Here is a 22,172-nt window from a genome sequence, read left to right as displayed (position 1 = left end):
TTTTGTACAGGATAATCTTTTTTTAAAGCAGGGTGGGGTTCAAGTTTAGAGAGATCAGTTTTCTGGTTCCTTTAGCACTTCATCTTGCTGTATATTTTGTTCATATTTAATGCAATGATACTTTACTTTCTCTCAAAAAAGTATTTATTTAGTAGAATTGGATCATATACCATGCGCTGGCATATTTTAATTGATCATATTTATTTTCATTTATTTGTTTAATCCAGCCTTCTCCTACAACATTTGATGAGGTATTTGAGAACATATTCAATTATATTGATCGACTTTTTGTGATGGTGCGGCCCAGGAAGCTTCTTTACATGGCTATTGGTGAGAATTGTCATAAAGTATTACTTTTTATAGTGTCACTAATCAATTTTTGTAATATGTAGAATATTAACTATTTGAAAATAAGTTCAGATGGTGTTGCTCCAAGGGCCAAAATGAATCAGCAACGGTCTAGGCGTTTCAGGGCAGCCAAAGATGCAGCAGAAGCGGTAGGTGCATTGGGGTAATTGTCTTGTAAATCTGCCTTTGTTTCTCAATCCTCTTATTGTTCTTGGATCAGAAACAAGGTCAAAAGTCAATTTAGTTCTACACAATAGCACCTTTACTCAACTATATGGGTGGCTAGATAAGTCCTGTTTGGCCATTCCATGGCTAAATTGTGAACTCCAAGTTCAGGGCAGGTCAAACACTGCATAAATGTTGAATAATCATACATTAATCTGCCATGGAATAGCCAATTTTGAGATCCATTTCAGTGAGACTTTCATGCTTGATGTTACATTCTATTGTTGTTGAGTTATATTTATTTAGCTATGTTTGTTACTTCATGGAGTCATTTTTTTGATGATAAATAAAGAAGAAAATTTATTTGTTTAGTTATACTACTTCAAGGAGTCATTGCTTGGTGTAATGGTAAAATCTTAGGCTGCAAGTGTGAGATTGCTGCCTCGCGTCTGAGAGTGGCTACTTTGTGCCAAAAAAAAAGAAACCCAAATTGTATCCAGTCTAGCCCTCCCAAGACCCTAGATAGCTAGGGTCGACGTTGAGTGATGACCCTTTTTTATGCTTGTTACTTCAGTTTCTTCAAACTTCTTGTCCAGGCAGCTGAAGAAGAACGGCTTCGAGAAGAGTTTGAGAAGGAGGGCAGAAAACTTCCGCCAAAACAAGCGTCACAAGTCTTTGATTCAAATATTATCACTCCTGGAACTGAGTTCATGGCTATTTTGTCAGTTGCACTGCAGTACTATATTCATCTTAGACTAAACAATGATCCTGGATGGCGATCAATTAAGGTTTTGTCTTCAATCCATGTTTCTGCACATGCGATTCATGGATAAATTGATTTTCTTCTTTTGTTTCTCCTGTCACAATGATTAATGGAAGTCATCCTTGCTTTGTTTTCTCATCATTTAATTCTTTTGAAGGTTATCCTTTCTGATGCAAATGTTCCTGGTGAAGGGGAACACAAAATTATGTCTTACATTCGTCTTCAGAGAAACCTATCTGGATATGATCCAAATACACGCCATTGCTTGTATGGTTTGGTATGTGTTTTTCTTCAACACATGCTCTTCCTATATGCAAGAGAAAGACATGTTTTTTGCTTTGATTCTGTGTATTTTTTGATGCATTTTCTACAATCTAATTATTGTTTATTGTCATGTGCCATAACTATATGTCAGGATGCAGATTTAATCATGTTGGCATTGGCTACTCATGAAGTTCATTTCTCAATCCTGCGAGAGGTTAGTATGCATATGTTCCTTGATGAGTTCTGAATCTTGAATTGAGGTTATCATTCACTTGAATGAGCACGATTACTAAAAGGAGTGGCATACGAAAAAATTGGACGTGTACTCATGCAAACTCCATTCTTTTAAATTGGTTTTTTAAAAGTAACTATAATTATTTCATTTAGAGGAAGAGAGAAGCAGGCATGAATCTGGAGCTCAATAGCAAGTGATTGTGGGTCCATTTGTGTTTTCTTATATATATTTTGTTTATTCTCTTCCTTTTATGTATGCAATTTATTTTGTGCTTGTGAAAACTTTGTTTTCCATGTGACTTACTAGTGGCACATTTCAGATTGTTTTCACCCCTGGACAACAAGACAAATGCTTCCTTTGTGGTCAAATGGGTCATTTAGCAGCAGATTGTGAAGGAAAAGCAAAAAGAAAGTCAGGGGAATTTGATGAGAAAGGTGAAAGTGCTGCTGTCTCCAAGAAACCTTACCAGGTCAGTATTGAATTCTATCCATGCTAATGGTGTGAACTTGGATGGTGTTGGAATAGTCGTTTTATGTTTATTGGTTGTCTTTGTTCCTAATCTCTTAAACTTCTACTATTGTTGCAGTTTCTAAACATCTGGACTCTCAGAGAGTACCTGGAGTTTGACATGAGAATTCCTAATCCTCCGTTTGAGATAGATTTTGAATGCATCGTGGATGACTTTATATTCATGTGTTTCTTTGTTGGGAATGATTTTTTGCCGCATATGCCCACGTTGGAGATTCGAGAGGTTCGCCATGCACTAATTTTGATTCTTTTGTTTTGAAGATAATGAAATTCAATGTGTATAGCAGGGATGTGTGTCATTGTTAGGGTGGGTGTGACCTTATTGTACAATAATAGCTTTGTCCTTTTTTCTTGATAAATCTGAGTCCCCAGATAATTAAAAAAATGATAGGGATATCATTAGATGCATATGTGTGGCAGCGATATATGCATTATAAAATGTAAATGCAAACTATGCATATTTTAAAAGCTCATTTTCATTGCTTTTACCATCATTGATCTCTTTCTTGTGGATGTTTTAACCTAGCATAGTGTTAAGGTAAAAACTAAGGTGAAGCTAGGTGACAATAGAGAGCCTAGTTGGTTAGGTGCCCAAGAATTGACCAGGTGATGGATTTTGTTAAAAGACATCTCTAATCCATAGGCTAATTCCCTAAATTTTGTAGCAACCAATGACCTTCTAAATTTCATTACCTATCGTAAAAAAAGGAAAAACATAGAAACAGCCTGTTAAATAGAAACAGGTCAAATAGCCACAAATAATGTATAAATACATTAAAAATGTATATTTTAATGGTGTATATGAAAAAATATATTACAATTAATATAATAAGATGCATAGATATATCGTACAATTTTATTGATGATACATCAATCAAGAGTCCAAAACACAAAATATATGCACCTATTATATTTTAATTATTTTCTATTTTACTATTTTTGCTTTTTTACATTAACAAAACAGTCAACAAAATATTAAATTCTCAAATGCAAATTAATATCAATTAATAATTTATAAAAATCTATACTCTTGGCTTAAAATATACCATATGTATTAAATTTTCCAATATACATATCATATACAAATTCATAATTTTAATTACTAAAATTATTATTATATTATTAATGTTTTTATTTCTGTAATTTTTATAAAATTAAAAAATATATTTTTGATATAATGTAGATTAGTAGATTTGATAGACTCAATGTAATATTATATTCTTGAATATTTTGTAAATAATTTATTTTTGTAAATAATAAATACATTCTTATTTAATGTAAATAAAATATTAATTAATAGTTTAAAAAATATATAATAATTTTAAGATATATGCCATGTGAAAACTTGTAAATTTTAAGTACTAAATCTTGAGATTGAAATAGTCATTTGATATACTGAAGTGAAAAAAAATCTTTTGATATAAACGTGGATTTGATTGATTATTTATTCCACTGTTTTATAAAATATTAATTTTGAATATTATGCTTTTTAATTTTTAATTGGAGTTGTTAAACATAAATATGTATTATTTATTTGGATTACATTTTGATAATAAAGTTAATAAAAGTATTTTTATTTCACGTATTATCATAAGAAGCAAAACCGTTTGGTGGTTTAAGAGCTTAAGCACTAAGTGCTGTTGCGCTACTTGAACTGGTTCAAATCACTCCATCCTCTTTTTTAGTAGCAAGATGCATGGGCGCATGGTTGTGTATCGGTCCGTATCGGTACGTATTGGCCGATACAACACGATACGGACCGATATGCACCCTTATCGGCTTGATATGCACAACTGGCAGGATAAACATCCAGTCGTTGTGTATCCCGTGTCGGTTTGTAACGATACCGATACGATATGCCCCACATTGGATGTATTGTATTGATATTTCAATCCTTGTATACACCTCTAGAGGTGAATTATTTTATCATATTAGCATGAGTCTGATGGACAACATTATTGTACTTTATTGTACTTTCATTATAAGAAATTTAGCCCCTAGCTCTTCTCAGGGGCACCTTTGCAATTGTAAATGCTTTGTTTGTAATGTATATAAACAGATATTGAAATAGGGTTGTGTGACGATAGTCGGTGATCTTCCATTCAAACCAATTCCTGAGATACAATTAGAGAAGTTGTGCCATTTTACCCAAAGTTTACTCCAGGAAGCTCATTCGTAATGAGTTGACTAATCTCCATACCTCTTCTTATCAAGTCCATATAGAATTTCTATTGTAAGGGAGCTACCTGGAAAATTAGGCAGTCAAATTCTAAATTAATTGGACATGGTTTTGATTGTTCACTAGAAATTGCTCTGTTGATATCTGAGGTCCAGCTTCAAAGATCCCATAAGCAACCAAATTGGGGAAGATTTTGTAGGATTATACTACTTTAATCTTACTGTCAAAGAATCATTATAGTTTTTAAACACTCTCTCTTGTTTTATCTTCTTGATATTTAGGGTGCTATCAACTTGCTGTTGGCTGTTTACAAAAAGGAATTTGGGGCAATGGGTGGCTACTTGACTAACTCAAGCAAGGTATCGGTTTGCCATCTTAGCTTCCATAAATTGGTCCAAGTATAATTATCAAAGTTGGTTTGTTATTGCTTTCCATAATAATGCTTGTTTCTTATTTTTGGAACATGTTTCTTTTTTGGTTCTCAGCCAAATTTGAGCAGGGTGGAGCATTTCATTCAGGCAGTCGGGTCCTTTGAGGATAAAATATTTCAGAAAAGAGCTCGACTGCACCAGGTTGGTTCCGTAATGTGATTTCTAAGATGGCTTCTTTAAAGATATTTACTTTATGCACAGGGTTGTTAAATAAATGTTAAGCAGGATTTTTTTTACATAACATTTGGCATTCCCTTTGTATAATTTATACATCTTTACTTAGATGTATAAATGGGCATACATGTATACAGGTGTACATGGTTCTAAGTTCTAACCCATCAATCATGTAGGGTGAGGATTGATGTACCATGTGGGGTTTTCCCCTTTTCTGGATATATTTATAGTAATATAATTCTATATTATATATATATATATATATGTATGTATATATAAAAGAAAAGTGTAGAAGCATGTTGGAAACTTCTTTTTACTTTTTTTTTTCCCCATTCCCAGGTAGTGTTTAGGGAACCGGATTGGACTGGTTGAACTGGGGCCTGGCCGGTTCAGTTTTACCCCAACAACTGTAATTGCTAAAAACCTGGTGAAAATCGACTGACTGGCTGGTTTAACTGGAAAACTGGTGAACAGGTCCTGGTTCCATGAAACCGCCTGGGTCATTAAATAATTGAAATATTAAAATGTGTGTGACAAGACACATTTTCATTTATTGCTTAGTTACCACTAATCCACCTTTTAATTGTGTTAGTTGATGATTCTTTATTATATATTACTTTATTACACATGTATTTTATATAAAGTGTAAATTAAGAGACTTTAACCCTGGTCATTTGTTTTAAAAATTAAGGAACTTGCCATCCATCCACCATATTTAAGTATAATAAAAGTTGTAAAATAAATTATATATAGTATTTATATGACCCATAGTATATATAAGTATATGCCAGGTCATCAGGGTTCGAACTCCGGTTGAACCTCTGACCCATGAACCTCCCCTTTTCTGGCTTTCAGAATATTATTCCCAGGTTGATCTTTCAGAGTCCCAACTTGGCATCACCTGATTGCCTAACATGGACATGGGTTCACTACAAAATTGTTCTCGTTGTCCTTGATGTTTGATCCTACTGGAGTACAATCTGCTTATACGTATATAAAGATATCCATGCAAATAGTTTGTTGCTTGTCTGTAGAAAGAGTGTTTGGTGCACAGACATCTGATTCTAAATATGATAGGGCTATTTTAAATTATGTGGTAGTTCTTCATCCATGTTTTTCTACAGTAACTGTGCTAATATAAAAATTTTACTGAATAATTTTTCAGCGGCAGGCAGAAAGAATAAAGCGTGAAAAGGCACAAGCAAAAAGAGGAGATGATGCTGAACCTCAAGTCATGCCTGATTCTCTGGTTGCAGTTGCTCACTTTCATGGTTCTCGTCTTGCTTCTGCACCTTCACCCTCGCCATACAAGCAAAAAGGATCTAATAACAGTTCAACTAGTTCAATGTCTGTTATTAAAGAAAATCTGCGCCCCCGAAAAGTTGCATGCTTGTCCTCAGGGTCCACTATAGGCGCTGCTATTGTTGAAGCAGAAAATAGTCTTGCAATGGTAAGTATGGTTATCTTGCAATATCTTATATTAAGCTGGCCATTTGTTTGATACAATTTGTACTAGAAGGGAGGGATTGATTAAGTTAATGTTGCAAATAAACGAATTATTAAATTTTCTAGATGATGTTTGTGGAGTTATTTCGTTCTTTTCTCGTGGTTCTAGATACATGAAAACAAGGAAGAATTGAAGATGAAGCTGAAAGAATTAATTCGCGAGAAGTCGGACCTCTTTAACTCAGAAAATATGGAGGAAGACAAGGTTTTAATTTGCAGCTGCATCTTGCTTGGTTTTATTCTTTCTTTTTGACATACTATTTATCTAAATTGTAATTACTCTTCTTTAGAAGCCTACAATAATGCAGTCTTTTGTTTTATAATAGGAGGTGCTATTTGCTGGATTTATCTCTGATTTGTATCGATCGTTTAATTCTAAGTTGGTTCTAACATTTCATGCTATCAGGTCAAATTGGGAGACCCAGGTTGGAAAGAAAGGTACTACGAACAAAAGTTTTCTGTAAAAACTCCCGATGAACTTGAAAGAATACGAAAGGATGTTGTAAGTTGAATGAACTGAAATATGATAATATCATGTCTTTCATGTTGGAATATTGTAGCCAGCCTGATAATTCTTATATTCCTTTTCTGAAAATACCCTTGTTAATATACAAACTTTTGATAGTGTTGTAGGATGGATGAAAGATTCTACAAATACTTGGTAGGTGCTGTAAATAGGGGACTATTTCACCAAAAAAATGGGGATTGTTGTGTTGGTGTGAAAATTTTAATAAATTCTCATGCATCATAGTTCACTCAATCAAGTGATTGAGTTTTTATTATTTTGGGTAAGCCCATTTAGGGAATCATACAGATTGTTCCCCTTAATTACATCTCCACAGGAAAGTAGAGAACACCTTTTGATTCTGACTTGGAGAAATGAATGCACAGAACAAAAGAGAAGAACAATAGAGTACTTTAAAAGAACTTTTCACTTACAATTCTTTTACATCAAGTGTACAAGAGTGAGAAGAAAACAAACTTCTACAACAATAAATTTCTCTCTTTTCTTTTTGATACAAAGAAGATTTCCTTCTCACTCCTTTCTTCACAATAAGCTGTAGCCAATCAAATGAAATTATGATTGTAGACAGCCTTAACCCTTTGGATTTTTGCAGACAAGAAGGGAACCGTAGTCAATCAAATTGCATATTTGATTGTAGACGATTTTATTCCCCTGTTCTTCATTTTCATTTGAAGGGAACCATAATCAGTCTTTGAGAATTAGATTGTAGATGGTTTTAATCCCAAGCTTTGTCTTGGAAGAGGGACCATAGTCAACCAAGTAGAGGTACCTGGTTGTAGATGGTTTATTTCCCTCTATTTCCTTTCTCAAAACTGAAAATAAAAGAGAGAGAAAGAAGGATACATAGCAGAGGACGTATATAGGAAGTATTCTTTGAGAGGACGTTCCTTTTCCTACCTGTATTAGCGAGACTTCTTTTCCTTCCCTGCCTCCCCTTGATCATCTCTCCTTATGTTTGCTTTTCTTTTTTTTTTTTTTGATCAATAACTGGAATTCATTAGATTAAAAGAATTTAGTTACAGCGCTCCAAAGAGAGATAAATAGGCTTAATTCTTTCCGGGTAGATAACAAAAAGGAAAAATTTACAGAACAGCCCAAAACATTTGATCCCTTCCCACCCCCTGCTTTGCCAAAGCATCACCAAATGCATTTGCTGTTCTCTTGATCCACTGAAACTTGATTTCCAGTCCTCTACTTAGCCAATTCATTAGTTAAAAGAATTTAGTTACAGCGCTCCAAAGAGAGATAAACGGGCTTAATTCTCTCCGGGTAGATAACAAAAAGGAAAAATTTACATAACAGCCCAAAACATTTGATCCCTTCCCACCCCCTGCTTTGCCAAAGCATCACCAAATGCATTTGCTGTTCTCTTGACCCACTGAAACTTGATTTCCAGTCCTCTACTTAGCCAATTAATCTCCCCTCTCTCATAGCATATTTCCAAAGTCCACTACCTTCTTGTAACCAACGTAAGACCAGCTTTGAGTCCCCTTCAACAACTAACTTTTGTATATTCAGTTCCTTAGACTTCCTTATACCCTCCAGTACTGCATAGACCTCAGCTTTGAGAGAGTCTCCAAACCCAATGGAACCTGAATACAAAGCGAGCACCTTCCCACCCTCATCTCTGAAAACCCCTCCTACACCTGATGGACCTGGATTTCCTTCACTACTTCCATCGAAGTTTAGCTTTATAAGTCCACTTCCTGGTGGTGACCACACAAGACAAATTAAAGAGCGAGCAGAGCAGAATTTGCCACCTCCAGCCAGCTATTCAGCAACATATCCGTAGAAATATCAACAAACAGGTCCAAGGATTTCAACCAATGTACCACCCTCACTGTTACTACTTCAATAAGGCATTCTTTACTTCTTTAAATTTTAGAGAAAATTCTGGTGTTCCTTTCCTCCCAAAGAGTCCAACAAACAACAGCCCTCACACATTTCCACATTATTCTTCCCCTTTTGTTTGGCCAACCTAATAAGTGGTAGGAGCTTTCACCATTAGCCTTGCAAAGAATGCACCAATTCAGAGACAAGCACCAAAAAGGCCTTATTCTTTGGAGTACGTCACATGTATTACATCTTCCGAGGAAGGCTTCCCAACAAAAGGCTCCAACCCTTGGAGGAATCGACTCACCCCAAACATCCTTAATGGAAAATTTTGTGCAAATGGACTGGATGAAGGCAATAGGGACTTAAAGAAAGAGGCACAACAGAAGGTTCTAGAGTGAGTTAGGGTCCACAGTCTCTTATCCCTCTCAAAGGGATCCATCACCACCTGGTCTAAGATCTGAACCAGACTCATGGCATTTTCAACATCTACATCCCTTAAGCCTCTTCTAAGCCCCAGATCCCAATCAAACCCAAAATTAGACTGAGAAGGAACTAGAAAACTGGACACGACCTTGCCCTTAAATCGGGAGAGTGAAAACAAGGAAGGGAATTGGTTTTTCAAAGGTATCTCACCCACCCAAATGTGCTCCCAAAACTTTACCTAATTCCCAGAGCAGAGGTCATACCTGATGTGCTGCAAAAAGGAAGGAAGAATGGCATGTATAGATTTCCAAGGAGAGGCACCAACAGACCTTGCCAAAGTCCCAGCGCCCCAACCATCATCTGCCTGACCGTGAATACTTAAAATTACCCTTGTCCACAATTTATCCCTCACCTCCCAACCTCTACAGCCATTTCCCCTACAAGGCTTCATTTTTCCTCTGAATGTGACTTAAACCTAACCCTTCGTCAGCCCTACTCCTAGAGACTAGTTCCCAATTCACCCTGTGATCCTTCCTTTTCTCCCCTGGTTCCCTCAAGAAATCTCTCATTAACTTCTCCAAACTCCTACTTATCTTCACTGGGATCCTAAAAATCGATAAGTAATACACAGACAAACTAGCTATTGTAGACTTGATCAAAGTAATTCTACCACCCAGAGGTAAATAGTTCTTCTTCCAAGAGGTTAGCTTCTTAGCAAATCTATCAATTACGGAGCTCCAAAAGCTCTCTTTCCTCGGGTTATCCCCTAAAGGGCATCCCTAGATAGTTTAGTGGTCATTGAGACACTGTACAACCCAAAGCTTCAGCCCTCTTCAATATAGCTCTTTCTTCCATATTGATCCCCACCACACAGCTCTCATCGAAGTTCACCTTCATATTTGACATTTGTTCAAACACTTGAATCACCAACTTAAGTTTTTGGCCCATCTCACATCCTCCTCCTCACAAAATAGAATTGTATCATCAACAAACTGTAAGTGGACAATTTTCTTAAGAATCTCTTGTGACAATTTTCTCCGAAGAGTCTTTCCGTTTCTGCTTCTAGCTTCCCCTTAAGGAGCTTAAATAGGGAGTGGGGTAGTTATGTAACTACCTCCTCCTCCTAGGTGAAGGACACCTGTCCCTCCCACTTAAAGAGAGGGAACTCCCATACGGGATGCTTTTTTATAGTTTTAATGATTTGGCTAGCAGACTAGCCGACCCACTTATTTGAGCTAATTTATTTAAATATTATTTGGATTAAAAAAATGCCTTCAACATGTTGTAAAAGGGAAAGAAAAAGTGAAGAGAATTAGGTTTATGGCAGGGTTTAAAGCTAGGATTTGGGGAGACCGGATATAGTCCCAACACATGGTTCCAACAACCTGTCCCAATGGCCATTGCAGCTATACATTGGGAACATCTTGCCATGAAGGACAAGGGAGATGTTCCCAACTTATGGCTGCAAAGGTTGTTGGGACCCTGTCTCGGGATCTATTCCGAACACAGATTTGAGGTAGGATGATAGGGATAGGTCTAAGGAATGGTTTAAGATTGGTAGGAAAAGTTTAGATTTCGATAAAGGGGTTTTTGAGTGAGAACATGTTAAAAATCCTGCATACATAGAATTTTCAATAGTAGAGGATGTTTGATATCTAGGAAAATATATGATGAGCTAAGCAAAATGGGCTGAATAAAGTTTCCAGTTACCAATAAAGAAAAGCAAGAGGTGCTGAGGGTGTGAATAGGTGAGACATAGAGGCTGTTGGTTTATAAATATGTTTTGGTCGGGATATTCTAGGGTTGAGTTGGATCATTGATTTACTTCTAGGCAGAACTTTCTATTCTAGGTTTTCTAGGAACTTGACAAAAATCGAAGAATCTTATTTGGAGGTTGAGGACATGTTGAATCAATAAGGTTGATGTGTTTTAATAGATTGAATTATAGCTTCAACTGATTCTTAGATCAAACCTGTAGAAGAAAAGAAAAACTAAAGAAGGTAAGGAATAAATGAGGGAAATATTAGAAGAAGAAAATCAAGGTTTATAGAAAAAAACCAAACCCAACACAAGTTCCAAGAGCAAACAAATCCCAGTTCTTATGCGTGTTTGGGCCGTGGGGGGGGTTGTAACTGGGGTATTCGGTTTACTATTTACCATATTTATGAAATTGCAATTGCCCACCCAAGTACGTGAAAAAAACTATAACCTCTATCCTACTTACATAATGGCTTTTGAACCTCAAACAAATTTAAACTAAGCCTAATTAATGACTTTCAATGACCAGACCAGACCCCACATTAAAAATATAAAATGAAGAAATTACTTAATTAATTTAGAATTTAGAAGAAAGTAATCAGAAAAGGAAAATTCTTAAACTCAACTAGGACCACTTTGCAGCCCAAATCAGGCTTTTATGTAACAATTAATATAGTACCATAGGATCATCCGAGTATTTGGCGAATTCGAGCTATCTAGCACTGTTATTAGGGAGGGTAGACTCTTGGCATCCGGATTTCTTTTCTACTTTTTTAGTTTTTCTTCTCTTCTACAGTTTTGGCCCTTGGACTATCTAGCACTGTTATTGGTGTGGGTGGGGCTAGACTCTTGGAATCCAGATTGAGAGTTTGTTCTGATGTGTATAGACTTTGGAGAGAATAGCCCTGAAGATATCCTTTCTAGAAATTGAATTGGGAAGGTGAATCTTCTGTATAGGAAGGTGAATCCTTATACATCTTGTATAAGGATGATTAGTGCATTGCATGTTTGGGTTCTTCGTACTAGGTTCCCCTCATCTGGTGTCCATATATATTGTCTTCTTTCCTTTCTGTTTTACTTGCAATTGGCTGTTTAACTGATCCAAAAGAAATTGTATTTCTGTTGACTATATTTAGTACAATTAGTTTGATTGTGACCATTCCCTTAAGAGGGTGCACTGATCTCCAACTGAGTTGATACAAGTATGTTCATTCCTAAGAAAATCTGAGTTGATGTAGGATTTGAATGACCAAGGGTTGGTTTTAGGACTAAATATAGAGATTGGTTAGGTTAAAAATCTGTAAGAATTGCAGATTTGTCTCAAAGTTGCAAAAATTTTCATGTTGGGGGAAAATATGTCTAGGGTCAGAAGTTTTTAATGAAACTTTGCAGGTAGTTTTTTCCTAGATAGATGCAAAGAATAACCAAGCTTGGTTAGGTTCAGAGTGTACCTTGCAAAAAAGGATGAAAGTTTTGGGACTCCGAGAAAAATTGGAACTTTATGGGGGACATCCAAGTAGAAGAGCAGTCGAGACATGGTTTGGCACAGAAGGATAAAATCTAGTAGGAAAATTTTGGATTTTGATGCAAACTTTTGGACAAAATGTACTCGTGTCAGTTTTGCTGATTTTAAAGATGGAAGACTTTTTCAGGTCTTGAGGAACAATCGCAAAAAACTGCATCTAGGAAATCTATTGTGGTTGCATCATGGTCCCCTCCGGATGCTGGGTGGAAGAAGCTAAATTTTAATGGGCAGCTGTTTTGGAAATCCGGGGCCATTGGGCATTGGTTGGGTAATAAGGGGAGAGAATGGAAATATGCTAGCCATGTTCTCAGGTCCTATTCAGCAAGGTGATGTAGTGAGCTCAGAAATGAAGGCAGCAGTGTTTGGTGTTGACAAAGCCAAAGAAATGGGGATTGATAGGTTGATTGTTGAAGGAAACTCAAAAACTGTGGTAAACTGGCAGAAGAAAGGGGAGGGAATAATTTGGTAGCTAAGGAATGAGTTCTGGGCTTCAGGTGCTTCAAACAGGCTTCTAAAGACATGGTGATTCAAATAAGATGGATTAGAAGATCAGCTAACAGCATGGCTGATGGTCTAGCTAAGCAAGGAGTTCAAAGATAACCTATGTTTTGGGCTATATTCTAGTTAGTAAGACGTTTCTGTCGGGTTACCTTTTGGGCTGTGTTTAAAGGGATTGTTTTTGGGTTTGTTTGGGGCTGTGATGTATTTACTGGACAATGTGGAATGCTTGTCTGCCACAACTTGTTGTACTTGATTTTCTAATTAATGAATTTTTTCTGTATTGCTGACAAAAAAAAGTGTTCCATGAACTTCTTTTATGAAGAATTTGAGATCTGTTGATGCCTGTAATACTATTTGCAAAATTAGAGAGAAGATAGAGAGGGAAAGAAGAGAGAAAAATTCAGAATTACTCAATGGGTTTCTAGAATTACCAAGTCATGCAAACAGAAAATAAGCTCCAAAATTCATTGCTTACATTTTGCTAATTTACACATTTATATAGAGTATAGACTTTCTAGGGTCAGCTAGATTTTTTTTGATCAGCAACAGAATTTCATTAAAAAAATTATAAAGATGATTACAAGATTAGGATAGATAAACTTTCTTAACTCTCAAAAAACAAAAAAACAATTTGCAATTACAATTGAGCACAGAACAATTGATTCCTTCCCACCCCTTGTTCTGCTAATGCATCAGCCAACCCATTTGCAGTTCTTTTAATCCAACTGAACTTCACATACATATTTTGTGTCAGTCACTTGAATCTCTTCTTTCCATTATTAAAAATCGAGAATCCCTTTTCTTCCTTTGCAGCCACTCCACTACCAGCTTTGAATCGCCTTCTATAATCATCTTTCTTATGTTCATATCCTTTGTAATGATGACCATAACCTCAGCCCTTAAGTAGTCACCTACTCCAATAGGGCCAGAAAAAAGACCCAATAATTCTGCCTTCACTATCTCTAAACACCCTTCCAATGCTAGATGGACCTGGATTACCTTTACTACTCCCATCAAAGTTCAACTTGATGTATTCTGATCTTTATTCTAATAAAAGTTCTGTTAATTATAAAAAAAAAAGTTCAACTTGATGTAATCAATCAATCATAGTTGTCAAGGCGACGCCTTGGCGGCAAGGCGCCCTTGGCAGCTTGCCTTGCCCAGTCGCCAAACACTTTTGTATACTGTTTTATAAAATACTTTTATATTGTTATATTTTTGAGTTAATAATTATAAAATAGACATTATTAAACAAAAATATTCATTTTTTGTTTTTATAAAATAATTTCTTATTATTTTCTTATTTGATAGGGTTTAATCAACACAAACATTGCTAACTGCTGTATTGAACCCTCAAAGACTTCAAAATCTAAACCAATAAGTAAGGAAGAACTTAAAATTTTGTCCAATCAACACATTTCTTCTTCCCATCTTCTTCCTATAACAAAAATAGGGGTTCAGCCTAGTGTTTTAAAAGTGCAAGGCGCAGGGATTGATTTGTGCCCGAGGCGAGGCGAGGCGAGGTGCGTGCCTTTTTTGAAGCAAGGCACAAAAATTAAAAAAGCTAAAAAATAAAAAAAATGTAAAAAAAATAAAAAACATATTAAACATAATATTAATAACAAATATAAATATAAATTTTAAAATAAATGTTTTGAAAAACCTATTATCTAAAATTAAAATACATAAACATAACATGTAAAGCATATTCAAATGAGAATTTAAAAATAAAATCAAACATATAAAACATTTTCAAGCATGTAAACCCACAATCTCTTTTTTTGGTCAATTGCATTACTTCAAGTAGCTAATGTGATGTAAAACATATTACATTGCTGATTCTACGAGCTGCTTTTGTGTCATGCCCCTTGAGGCAAGCCCAAACAAGTCCATGTTAGGGTCTTAAATTCTTAGTTCTCACACAGAAATAATGATTTTATAATTTTAATTGCTTTTTAAAAAGATATTTTATTAGGATGAATGAATGAACAACATTACCAAATAGGGGTTTAGGAAAAAAGCAAACAAGTGTCAAATTTTCAAAAGGCGCACACCTAGGTGTACCAAGCGTGTGCCTTTTGAAAGGGTTGTGCCTAGGACCTGGGTGAGGCGCCTACCCTAAAATGTGCCTCGCCTGTGCGCCTAGGTGCACCTTTATGTTTTCTGAATATTCTTTTCTTTCTTCTTTTTCTTCTCATAAATATGTTGATCTTCTAGAGTTTATAATTTTCTTATGAAAATTATGGATAGTGTTGAAGTTTGACCTGCCATAGAATTCTGTCTTGTTCGTTGACTGTAGAGTAAAGTAGACAGCAAGAAGTAGGAGAGGAAAGAAGAAAAGAGAGAAGAGAGAAAAGAGAGAAAGGCTGGTTCGAATTAGAGAAAAAAGTTAATCCCTTGATTCGGCCAGACCTATTATTATATTATTGACTTATTGAAAAAGACTTGAGTGCCCTTCTTTAAGTAAGAGGCACTCGAACTAACATAACAGTACACATCAGCATTCTCAACTAGTACAAAGACTGAAATACCCCTTCACTAACACCACTAACACTCCCCCTCAAGCTGGTGAGTATATATCATATAATCCCAGCTTGTTACATATGTAGTCCACTCTCCCCCGACTCAAGCCTTTTGTAAACAAGTCTGCCCACTGGTTTCCCGTACTAACATATGCAGTTTCTATCACCCCATTCAGCACCTTCTCTCTCACAAAATGACAGTCAACTTCGATGTGCTTGGTTCTTTCATGAAACACTGGATTGGAAGAGATATGAACCGCTGCCTGATTGTCACAGTAGAGCTTCATTGGAGTACTGATGTCATATCCTATCTCCTGTAGAAGGTTCCTCAGCCACACTAGTTCACAAGCAGTATGTGCCATGGCCCTATATTCCGCTTCTGCACTGCTTCTTGCCACAACTGTTTGCTTCTTACTTTTCCATGTTACCAGGTTACCCCCCAGAAAGGTGCAATAGCCTGTGGTAGATCGTCTATCAGACATAGAACCTGCCCAATCAGCATCGGTGTATCCTTCTACTACCAGTTTTCCACCACTTCTGTACAGCAAACCACGACCAGGAGCTCCTTTCAGATACCTCACAATCCTTAGCACTGCATTCCAATGTGGGACCAAAGGTTTCTGCATGAACTGACTCACCACACTAACCGCAAATGAAATATCTGGCCGAGTAATGGTTAGATAGTTTAGTTTGCCTACAAGTCGTCGGTATCTGCCAGGCTCTTCAAACACTTCACCTATATCACTGCTCAGCCTCGTATTTGTTTCCATAGGTGTCTCAGCCGGTTTAGTACCCAACAATCCTGTTTCTTCCAGTAAATCAAGCACATATTTCCTCTGGCACAAATTAATGCCATGCTTAGATCTTGCTACCTCTATGCCCAAAAAGTATTTCAACTTGCCAAGGTCCTTTGTCTGAAAGTGTTCCTGTAGGAATGCCTTCAATCTGTCAATGCCCATTTTATCATTCCCAGTCACAACGATATCATCCACATACACCACCAATATTATTTTACCTGCCGAAGAGTCAAGACTGAAGACAGAGTGATCAACTTGGCACTGTTTCAGACCAAACTTCTTGACCACCTCACTGAACCTACCAAACCATGCTCGAGGGGACTGTTTAAGTCCATAAATAGCCTTCTTAAGTCTACATACCTTACCATCCTCCCCCTGAGCAACAAACCCAGGTGGTTGCTCCATGTAGACCTCCTCGAGCAAATCCCCATGCAAAAAGGCATTTTTGATATCGAGCTGATGGAGAGGCCAACCAGACATAGCTGCAAGAGAGATGATGACACGAACTGACCCTATCTTAGCAATCGGGGAGAACGTCTCCGTGTAGTCAATGCCATAGGTTTGGGAGTACCCTTTGGCAACTAGCCGCGCCTTCAGGCGCTCAACACGACCATCTGGCAAGTACTTAACACTATACACCCACTTACAACCGACAGCCTGCTTCCCAGGAGGAAGAGCGGTGAGATCCCAAGTGTGATTATGATGCAAAGCAGAGAGCTCTTCTTCCATAGCACGGCACCACTCTGGAGAGGTAAGGGCTTCCTGGACATCCTTAGGAACAACCACGGAGGATAACAAAGATATGAACTGGCGATGGGAAGCGGAGAGGTGGGTAAGTGAAACAAAATTGGAAATAGGGTGAAGGGTGCAAGTACGCTTACCTTTCCGTAAGGCAATAGGAAGATCTAGGTCGGAGGCTGGTGTCGAAGCTGGAGCTGGATCTGTCGACGGTGATGAAGCTGGAGGAGCTGCAGCCGGTACACGTGGGCGATGTGTATACACGTGACGGATGGGTGGACGGTCAACCAATGGTGGCACCGGAGGCAAGGACGTAGGCATGACTGGAACCAAAGGAGGTGGATCAGCCACAGGAAGAGGAAGAGGAGGTGGTGATGTGGGGGAAGCAGCAGCACCGGACCCCACGAAGAACGGAGTAGACTCAAAGAATGTAACATCAGCACATACCAAGGAGCGACGAGAACTAGGATGATAACACTTGTACCCTTTCTGAGTTCGGGAATAACCAAGGAAGATACACTTCATGGAACGTGCATCTAACTTGTCAGTCCCGGGACTCAGATTATGAACGAAGCAGACACACCCAAATACCCGAGGGGAAAGCGGAAACGGAGACATGTTGGGGAATAAGACACTAAAAGGAGAACGACCATCAAGGATAGACGTGGGCATCTGATTAATTAAGAAACAAGAGGTGAGCATTGCATCGCTCCAAAAAGTTTTGGGAACATTCATGTGGTGCATGAGGGAGCGTGCCGTTTCTACAAGATGGCGGTTCTTTCTCTCAGCAACCCCATTTTGTTGCGGAGTATAGGTACATGAAGTTTGGTGTATAATGCCATGTTGGTCCAAGTATTCTCGAAAAGATGAAGACAAGTATTCACGACCATTATCAGAACGGAAAATTTTGATGTGAACACCAAATTGATTGCGGATCTCAGCATAAAATTTCTGGAAGATGGAAAATAATTCACTTCTTTCTTTCATTAAATAGAGCCACGTCATTCTTGAACAGTCATCAACAAAAATAACAAAATATCGGTATCCATTATATGACATCACTTTATAAGGACCCCAAACATCTGAATGAATTAAAGAAAAAAGACTCGACACACGGTTATCGACCCTAGAACGAAAGGGAACACGATGGTGTTTCCCAAATTGACAAGACTCACAATCTAAAACAGAAAGTTGACTCAATGAAGGGACTAAGGACTGCAACACTTTCAGCGAAGGATGACCAAATCTACAGTGCCACTGGAGAGGAGAAATGGATGACTGAAGAGCCGTTGACGTTCGTCCACCACCATCAAGATAATACAGTCCACCGGCTTCATGCCCTCCACCAATCTTCATCCCCGTCTTGAGATCCTGAAAAACACACATAGAAGGGTAAAAAGTGATGGAGCACTTAAGTGACTTGGTCAGCTTACTAACAGACATAAGATTAAATGGAAGCTTAGGTACATATAAAACAGAGGATAGGGATACAGGGTCTAGGTCAACATTACCAACACCACAGATAGATGACGTGGAGCCATTAGCAAGGGTAACAGATTGTGATGTTGAGCAATGAGTGAGAGATGAAAACACACCTGGAGTTCCCGTCATGTGATCGGAGGCTCCAGAGTCAATAATCCAGGGGTTGGGTGTGGATGCCAAACAAGCCATACCTGAGTGTGCAAAGGAAGCTGTGTTCTGCTGCGACTTGGATTGAACAAACCTCTCATACTCATCACGAGGAACACTCACCATCTCCTTGCCTGGACCATCTGAGGGAGTAGAAGGCATCGGGTCAGCTGACCGTTTCTCCTGTGTAGGGCTGAAACTGGTGTCACTAGTCATGGCATGGTTGGCCCACGTCGAGGGAGGACCATGTAAGTCATAGCAGTAGTTAATGGTATGTCCATCCAAACCACAGTGAGTACACTTCCGTGGACCCGAGCCACGTCCTCTACCACGAGCTCCCCCTGAATCTCTGCCTCCAGTACGACCACCACCACGGATATGTGTAGATCCACCACTACCACTCCTGCCAGGCTGGGTTCCTCGAGTCCCACTTCTGCCACCTCGGCCTCTTGACACTGCAAATGCTGATTTATCGGAGACATTAGAGTCCATAGATCCAATGGAAGCCCTCCGAAGACGAGCAAACACCTCCTCTAAAGATGGAAGAGCAGATCCCCCTAGTATCTGGGCTCGTATTGGTTCATACTCAGACTTCAGCCCCACCAGAAACCGTGTTACATCAAGCTGCTCTCGCTGTTGCTGTTGAACTTTGACATCTGAAGTGAGAGGATGATAGACATTTAACTCATTACGGATATTCCTCACATTGGCATAGTACTCCTCAAGGCTCTGATTTCCCTGTTGCAGATTGAAGTATTTCTGATACAGTTGATATACCCTAGTGGTATTATCCTGACCTGAATACAGTTTCTTGGCATGATCCCACACCTCTTTGGCTGTGTCAAGAAACATGAAGTTCACACTGATTTTGGGTTCCATACTGTTCCACAACCATGTAATGATGTGTGCATCTTCCTGTTCCCAGTCTTCATACTCCTGAGAATTAGCGGGGGGTTTCTCCTCTCTTATATGCTTCACTTTCTTCTTCGCCTTCAGAAAAACCTCTACAGACTTGGCCCAAGGGACATAATTCTCTCCATTCAGTTTAATGGAGGTCATTTGGACATTCAGGTAGTCAGTAGATATCATGACACTAGGTTTACTATCACTGTTATCTGCCATTGCCGAACTCCCTTAATTCTGAGCACTGAATTAGGAGCACTACACACTGCACACTACACACAGACACTTCATCGAAATCTGCACATTGATTTCAACAGCTGAGAACTGCAACACCACAAACCCTACTCACCGAAGTCTGTACACTGATTTCAGCAGTATTAAATGTTGAAAACTACAACACCACAACCCCTACTCACCGAGGTCTACACACTGATTTCAGCGATATCAAAAGCTGAAAACCACACTTGTAACACCACCAACATTAATCCACAACTATAGGAAGCTTCACCATTAAGTAGACACTATTGCCATTCGAATCACACACAAACCAGAATAAACCCTAGCATAAACCCTAGCATACTGCAATCTGAGAACCCATCATGCGAACTGTACTACACCTCTCATGTATTCCATAACAAAAAAAAATATAAAAAAAAACTTTACCTCATCGCCTGAAGGCCAACCATACGAAGAGCTGAGACACCACTGCACCACACGTACCAGCCCTAACTAGGGCTTAGAAACCACAGCAACCAATCACCAACGACACAATCGGAGGCATAGAGACCTCCTAGGGAAGAGGGCGATCACTCCTTTTCAGCCCTTTTCCCAGTCTCCAACTCACAACTGAGAACCCCAAGTGAAACCCTAATTCGAATGCGCAGAAGGCAGAATTCTAGCAAGTCTGATTTGGTGAACCTAGCTCTGATACCATGTTGAAGTTTGACCTGCCATAGAATTCTGTCTTGTTCGTTGACTGTAGAGTAAAGTAGACAGCAAGAAGTAGGAGAGGAAAGAAGAAAAGAGAGAAGAGAGAAAAGAGAGAAAGGCTGGTTCGAATTAGAGAAAAAAGTTAATCCCTTGATTCGGCCAGACCTATTATTATATTATTGACTTATTGAAAAAGACTTGAGTGCCCTTCTTTAAGTAAGAGGCACTCGAACTAACATAACAGTACACATCAGCATTCTCAACAAGTACAAAGACTGAAATACCCCTTCACTAACACCACTAACAGATAGTTATTAAGGAAAGATGGTTATGGAACCTAGGGAACTACCCTATGATATGTGGTTTTTACTTAAAAAATACATCGCCTAGGTGCCTGCCTAGGTGACTAGGCGACAAGGCACCCCCCTGTTGCCTAGCCTCTCCTTGGTGCCTTGAAAACTATGCAATCAAAGGTTGAGACCAAGTAGGGCTTGTATTGGACTTATGACAGTCAGAATTAGCCACTTCCAATTTTTCATGATGTCACCTATGAGAAATCTGCAAACATCTCCATAGACTTTACCCAATGATTCACTCTCACCATGATGGTTTCTATGACAGCCTCTCTAGTTCTTTCCTTGTCTGAATATAGTCTTGAATTCCTTTCTTCCAAAACAGTCCAGCTCACTGTAGCCCTTGCACATATTTTGTTTTTTTGATCAGCCAGCCCTTACACATTTCCATAACACTCATCCCCTTTTCTTTGGCCACCTCAAAAAAGTAGAAGCAAACAAGCTTTGCACATATTACTGGGGGAGACCATCTGCACCCAAACAACGAGAAAGACCAATCCCAAATAAAAGTTATAAAGGGGCACCGAGATTAATAATTGAATGCAAGTTTCTCCATTAGGCATTAGCTTTACATATAACACACACTAGTGAGGGAATAAACACCAATTAGTTCTTTTCCTTGGGAGTAAATTGCAGATATTAATTCTTTGCAGGAAGACTTCCCAACAAAAACCTTCAACTCTTAGAGGGATGGTTTGCCTCAAACCTCCTTCGAAAGAAAGGGTAGCCCCAATGGATCATAAGGTTGAATAAGAGCCTTGAAGAAAGAAGCACAGGAATAGGTCTATCAAAAAAGAAAAAAAAAAGAAGCACAAGAATAAGCACCCTAGTGTTTTAAAAGCGCAAGGGCCAATTTGTGCCTGAGGCGCAAGGCGAGGCGTGTGCCTTTTTAAGAAAGGTGCAAAATTACAAAGAAATAAGCTAAAAAATAAAAAAAGTCAAAAAGTTAAAAAAAGAAAAAAATCCAAAAAATATTAAACATAATGTTAATAAAAAATATAAACTTAAGTTTTAAAATAAATGATTTAAAAAACATATTATCTAAAATTAAAATACATAAACATAACACGTAAAGTGTATTGAAATGAAAATTTAAAAATAAAAGCAAACATATATAGCATTTTCAAGCATGTAAAAC

General features: G+C 38.0%; 1 protein-coding gene across 2 annotated transcripts in view; it reads left to right on the top strand.

Moving 5' to 3' along the window:
* LOC104587998 (5'-3' exoribonuclease 3-like) overlaps positions 1-22,172 on the top strand; it is a 64,422-nt gene that overhangs the window by 5,057 nt on the left and 37,193 nt on the right. For both annotated transcript variants that reach the window (XM_010245783.3, XM_010245782.3), the window contains exons 2-13: positions 228-330; positions 421-497; positions 1,110-1,301; positions 1,434-1,553; positions 1,692-1,754; positions 2,095-2,244; positions 2,362-2,526; positions 4,764-4,841; positions 4,968-5,054; positions 6,253-6,537; positions 6,703-6,798; positions 7,000-7,095. In XM_010245783.3, the coding sequence (XP_010244085.1) occupies positions 228-330; positions 421-497; positions 1,110-1,301; positions 1,434-1,553; positions 1,692-1,754; positions 2,095-2,244; positions 2,362-2,526; positions 4,764-4,841; positions 4,968-5,054; positions 6,253-6,537; positions 6,703-6,798; positions 7,000-7,095 (1,512 nt within the window). The remainder of the gene's footprint in view (positions 1-227; positions 331-420; positions 498-1,109; positions 1,302-1,433; positions 1,554-1,691; positions 1,755-2,094; positions 2,245-2,361; positions 2,527-4,763; positions 4,842-4,967; positions 5,055-6,252; positions 6,538-6,702; positions 6,799-6,999; positions 7,096-22,172) is intronic.

This window comes from Nelumbo nucifera, chromosome 6, assembly GCF_055504915.1.
Source record: "Nelumbo nucifera cultivar China Antique chromosome 6, China Antique-T2T, whole genome shotgun sequence".
Classification (NCBI taxonomy): domain Eukaryota; kingdom Viridiplantae; phylum Streptophyta; class Magnoliopsida; order Proteales; family Nelumbonaceae; genus Nelumbo; species Nelumbo nucifera.
Note: the sequence above shows the minus strand (reverse complement) of the source record. Positions and strands in the feature narration are given on the sequence as shown.